We start from the raw sequence: 6,000 nt of genomic DNA, 5'->3' as shown, positions 1-6,000 counted from the left end.
TCTTAAGTTGATACTATTAATATATTTTCAGACTAAGACCTCTATTATTATCTTTATTTTTTAGTGCATTTATTTCCTCCCACATTTTCTTCCATCATCTACCCAAAGCTGTTCTAAACTGGTCAAATACAAAATCACTTTTCTCTAAAGATCCTTTCCCAAAGATCATCAAAGACACATATGGCACCCATTGTATTTCGTCTAAGTATAGGAAACAAAATCTCGATTACAATAGGCATTTTCTCCATAATGACATAGGTGAGCTTTATATCTTCAGTTGGCAGAATATGGACACTTTTGTTGTGATGCTTGTAACATGCAAGGTTGCAGGCACATGTATTGAGGAAAAAGATCTATGCAGAATTAGCAATTTATTATACGCGATTGTAACTTCATCTAGGTAAGATAAGGATGTAAAAGTACCTATTTGTCTTGCAAATATTCTGTAGTTTAATATTCTTTCACTAAAAATCATTTCATTTTAGTATTTTTCTGGGGAAGGCTTGAAGTGATGTGGATGATGTTTAAGATGAGGTCCTAAGAAATGAAAAGAAGCATATTTTAGTTTTATATATTAGGCAATTGATGAATATTTGCTCATTAGATTAAATAGTTGTGATTTTCCATGCCATTTCATCCCTATTGCTTTTCTGTCCCTCTCTTTTTCCTAACTTTCCCTAAAACATGCATATAATGAAAGCAAAAGCTAAAAGAAGAAAGAATGGAGGAAGAGAGAAATGGAGCTAAGGGTTGAAAGGAAGGAGGGAGGAAAGAATGTAAAAAGGGAGGGAAGGAGGGAGCAAATGCCAGAAAGGGGAGGGAAGAATGAATGGATGAAGGGAGGGAGGAAGGAAGGGAGAAAAGGAGTGGTTGGGAAAGATGAAAGGAGGAAAGAAGTAGAAAAAACCTAACTAGCAGAGCCTGCACAACATAATACCCCAACAGAGCTATGATGGATTTTAAAAAAAGTCAAATCCATATCAGTGATAACTCAATTTCTCTGGTAAGAAGAGTTTTAAATGGCGGAAAAGCCATTTTTCACATACAGCTTTCACAATTTATTTTGATTAATGATGTAATGAACACATCCTTTATTTCTAATCGGCTCAAAAGATTTTGTTAAGCCACCATACTTACTGTGAGGTGAAGATGACAGCAGGTCAGGTGTCCGGAAAGATTTTATTGTGGCTGGCCCTTCCCCTCCAGTAGTTAGGACTTGCACTTCCAATCTGTAAAGTGTGGATGGTCTCAAATTGGGCACAGTCAGCACATAGTGATCCTAAAGAATTAAATTAAACTGAAATGAACATTTTGGATTTAGTACACAATTAAAGCTTTCTCTGAAGATATTTTGTTCCTCATAGGGGGCCATTTGCTTATAGTAATACCTATTCACTTTTTTGAAACCACATTTAAATTTGTAAGAAAAGAATGTTTCTGCTAATTTGCTTGGTTTCTCCACTGTACACTTTCTTAGCACCTAACTAAATTCTTGGCAGCATCAAGCATTTGGCAAAGAGTAAATCTGCAAAGATGCCAATTCTCAGGGTTTACTTGGATTTTGATTTTTTTTCTCTTGGCCTTAACATAAGACTTTCCCATGGTTTTAAGTTTTCAACTGCCCATCTTGGGATGTGAATTCATGATAATTCCAATTTTAAACATCCTACAATGATTAGTGACTATGACCCTACATGCTTATTTCTTTAAAAAGACAAATTCTTCCAAAGCTTGCCTATAATATTTACAGACATGAATACCTTTCAAAACAAACTATTTTAAGTTTTTCTCTTAGGACTTCAATATCTCTCTCTCTCTCTCTCTCTCTCTCTCTCTCTCTCTCTCTCTCTCTCCTTCTCTTTCTCCTTTTCTCTCTTTCCCTCCTCCCCTCCCTCCTTCTATTTTTGTTTGTATTTGACTATCTCTCTTTCCCCTTCCTTTTTTCCCTCTCTCTCCTGCCTTTCTCCCTTCTTTCCATCTTTTTCTTTACTTTTGTTTCCTTTCCTTACCTCTCCTTCCTGTTAAATATCCTAAGTAAATTTTGAAGACAATAAAAGTACACATCTTATTCCCTTCTTCCACCTTTCCCCAAAGATTGAGTGTCTTAGAAGTGAGTCCAAATCTTTATGCTGTCTACAACTTAATTCAGTTGTGTTTCAAGGAGAAAGTCAACTAGCAATTAAATTATTTTTGAGTTAATTGGTATTTAGCATATCCTTCCAAAAAGTAGTGCTTACTTCCAGGATAGGGTTCAGAGATCAAACATAGACTCTGCATACAACATGGGCTAGAGAATCTTTACTACAAAGTTATCAAAGAAATGATCATTCTCATTTTTTCTCCTAAGACAAACTGAGCAGTCACAGGTTCATTGTTATCTAAAAGCAATCTAGGGAACATCTGGTGCCAAGCTTCATCTGAATACTTTACTACTTTATTGTCACAAGCTGAATCTAAAGGCTGTTGAAGCTTACATATCACAATCAAAGATGGGGAGGTGGAAAGAGAGAATTTCAATGTATCATAGATTACAATGGTCTAAAATTTGAATTCAGAATTGAACAATGAACATTAAATGGAAGAAACAGGTATCATTTTTTACAACACTTACTGCTGGCAGTATCTGAGACTGGGAAATGATGCTGTTGGGTAAGCTATTTTGTCTACTCTCTGTGGTGACTTCTGCCCAAGTGACTTGAAATCCTGTCATAGGCTGATAGAGATTGGCTTTGGACATCTTCCAGGAAAAATGTCCTGTGATATTGACTTCTTGAACAACAAAAGATGCCGACAGGTTCTCAGGCTTCGCTAACACTTTGGAAAGAGCTGGACCTGTAACTACATTAAGAACAGAATATCATGTTACAACTGCACGAGAAAGAATGAAAGTGAGCCCTCTTAAGAATTTGTGAATCAGATATTATTGCTTTCTTCTTGAATCCTAGTGGAGACTTTAAGGAACTAAGGTCAAAGCCCCTTTGATGCATTAAGATGATAATTGAAAAACAAACAAACATTGAGGGATTTTCTAAAAATTGCCTTTATTCTGGGCTTCTTTTTCCTGGACAGTATATAATGATGTCTCTATGTACTAGTGAAATGCTATTTGTCAGCAAAAACATTCTTTTTTTAAAAAATATTTTAATTGATACCTTTTGTTTTTTTTCTACCTCTCCAAATCCAGAGAACTATCCCTTGCAACAAATGATTTTTAAAAGTGAATGAAGAGAAAAAAATCACCAAAAAACAAAAGTATATTATGTGTAATATCCTAAACTTGTGAGCTCTTATTTTACAAAGAAGTCAGGAGAAAGGAAGGGCATTTTTTCCCCAGTACTTCACTAGCAAAATTTAAAAACAATGGGGACCATTAGGTTATACATAATATGACATTATGTGAATGGCTACTTTAATCTTTCAGTCTTGTGAATTACATTCTGAAACTATTCTTCCAACATATTTGACATCTTCCAAAGTGCACTTCATTCTTCATTAGATTTTGACTTACCTCCTTCACCAGGACAGCTATTATGTTTGTGGTTTTTCCCTTTCAGAGCAGAGCAAGGTGGGGTAGTAAAGAAAATACTTTCTGCCTTCAAACGACCCTTGGGTCTTGCTGGTTGAACAGTCACTTTATATTTGCACGAAAAGGCCAGATCTTGAAGAATTATATAATTTTCCTAAAGCAAGAGAAACAAAATTTGCTACAGATAAACTCATTAAAGATAAAAATAGCAGGAGATAAAATCACTTTATCTCTCTTAAAAATCTTTTTTTTCTATATGTATAACTGACTCAATGTGGCTTTTATAAAAACTACAAAGGGGGTGCTGTCTGTTATGATTAATTACAATTGTGAAACATTATCATTGCTTCAGGATATGTCCTTTAATATTAAACAATAACTTAGTCATTCTGCATCAAAGCAGCTAACTTCTAACACTTGGAAGAAGTTCTTGAACTTGGTGGCAATGGGGGTGGAAGTGCCAAGCTGTAAAGGCTAATCTAATTTATTTTCAACATTAAGAAAATGGATTTAAGCTTTTATGAAAGATTGCCTTTGGCCACATGTAGCAGATTTTCTTGGAGTATTTGGAAATTCCAAAAAGACCTGATACCAATCATTGTTGCCCTTATGGCTTCTAGCTATACTATGATCATCAGTCTATTCCAGATCCAGACTAGCTTTCTAAAGTGTTGAACATTTGGCTATAGTCCTATAGTATGGATCTATAAAGTTATATCCACCTGTGAAAGACCTGTCCCACGTCCCTTTTTTGAGTCTTTAAGTTCTGCTAATGCAATGTAATTTTTTCTTTTATTCAGTATTGATCACTGGCATTGTCAGGTAGCATCAAATATGTCTAGTAATTCCATTGCTAGAGGGACAGATATGCCTGCTGATTCTCAGAGAGGAATATGGCTATGCTTGGAGAGTGAGACAGAAATGAGAGTATATCAAGAGTCAAAAAAAATGTAGCTGGAGTCTCCTGAGCTTACTTTTATTGGAGATGGAGATTAATGACAGGGGCAGCGGGCAGATTAAAAAGGATTTCCTTCATAGATCAATTTCTATGATTTTACTTTATTTGAGAAATGTTCAAGACTTTGGGTGCCTAACTCCCAAAGGGTTATAGAAAGAAAAAAGATATAAAGAAAGAATCAATAGAGATTTCTCAATTTGTTGTTGTTTTCCTTTTGGGAATAAACTTTTCTTTAAATCTATCTATCTATCTATCTATCTATCTATCTATCTATCTATCTATCTAGCTATCTAGCTATCTAGCTATCTAGCTATCTAGCTATCTAGCTATCTAGCTATCTAGCTATCTAGCTATCTAGCTATATGGCAATAGCTCAGTGGATTGAGAGGTTCAAATCTGGCCTCAGACACTTCCCAACTTTGTGATCCTGGGCAAGTCACTTGACCCCCATTGCCTACCCTTACCACTCTTCTGTCTTGGAGCCAATACACAGTATTGACTCCAAGATGGAAGGTAAGGGTTTAAATATATATATACATATACATACATATATATATATGTGTATATATATACATTTTATAATTTTATAATCACTGTGTTAGCTTTGAGGGACATGAAGATGATTTCAAAAGTCATAGTGTCATAGATACATAAATATGTAGCTCAGAGAGACAGATATGGCCATATTCTGAAGCTTTAACTTTATAGACAAGGAATTTAGAGGCCAGAAGCATTACAATGAGCCTAATATCATGTGGGCAGTCAGAGACAAAGCCCAGATGCAACCTCAGGTCCCTTGACTCCAAATACAGCAAATAGTTTACTCTTTTAAATGCCTGTTGAATTGGATTTTGTTCCAAAGGAATAGGGCACAGCTGACTCCCTAGGCATCTTTCTATTCTAATTATGAGATATTGAAAATTTTACCTATAGGATCAAATTATGAAAATGGGACATGCTAAGTTTTGATATTGCATTTTGTGGAGTTAATTTCCATTAAAGGTTGTACTAATCTAAATTTATCAACAATGTCAATGAATTGCTATTTGCCCAATAACACTGAGTTTTATTCCTTTTTGTTCTGGTGGCTACTGGGAAAAAAAGATAATATTTTGAGAAAAGACTAGAGAGGCATTTTATAATCACATCATTGGGAGCCTAGGATATAGATTTTATCAACTTTCACAAAGAAGCAGGGAGCCACTGACAGTTTTTGAGCATAACTACATAGATATCAAATGGAAAAAAATCAAATAATTGAGATCTTTAAAAATATGACAAAAATTTTATATTAATTCAAGCTATAATAGTATTTATCACAGGATGTTTAGAATGTTAGGTTCCATTTGGCACAAAAATTATTTTTCTTAACAAAAATGTTAACTGTGTCTGAAAGACATGAGATAAAGATGTATATGTTTAAAATCTCAGAATCGTAAGTAGAAGAGACCATAGGAATAATAAAATCATGCATAATTAGAGAAGAAAGATGGAAGGAATTTTAGAAATGTCCATG

The 6,000-nt window shown here is 34.6% G+C and overlaps 1 protein-coding gene across 1 annotated transcript in view; it reads right to left on the bottom strand.

Annotated features, from left to right (window-relative positions):
- Positions 1-481: 481 nt before the first annotated feature.
- The window catches only part of ANOS1 (anosmin 1), a 246,054-nt gene continuing 240,535 nt past the window's right edge, over positions 482-6,000 (bottom strand). The window contains exons 11-14 of the mRNA XM_044666979.1: positions 3,509-3,680; positions 2,612-2,832; positions 1,138-1,279; positions 482-537 (exon numbers count right to left, since the gene is read on the bottom strand). Coding sequence (XP_044522914.1) covers positions 482-537; positions 1,138-1,279; positions 2,612-2,832; positions 3,509-3,680 — 591 coding nt within the window. The remainder of the gene's footprint in view (positions 538-1,137; positions 1,280-2,611; positions 2,833-3,508; positions 3,681-6,000) is intronic.

Source organism: Gracilinanus agilis, chromosome 3, assembly GCF_016433145.1.
Source record: "Gracilinanus agilis isolate LMUSP501 chromosome 3, AgileGrace, whole genome shotgun sequence".
NCBI classification, from domain to species: domain Eukaryota; kingdom Metazoa; phylum Chordata; class Mammalia; order Didelphimorphia; family Didelphidae; genus Gracilinanus; species Gracilinanus agilis.
The sequence above is the reverse complement of the archived record's forward strand: the minus strand, read 5'-3'. Positions and strand labels throughout refer to the sequence as shown.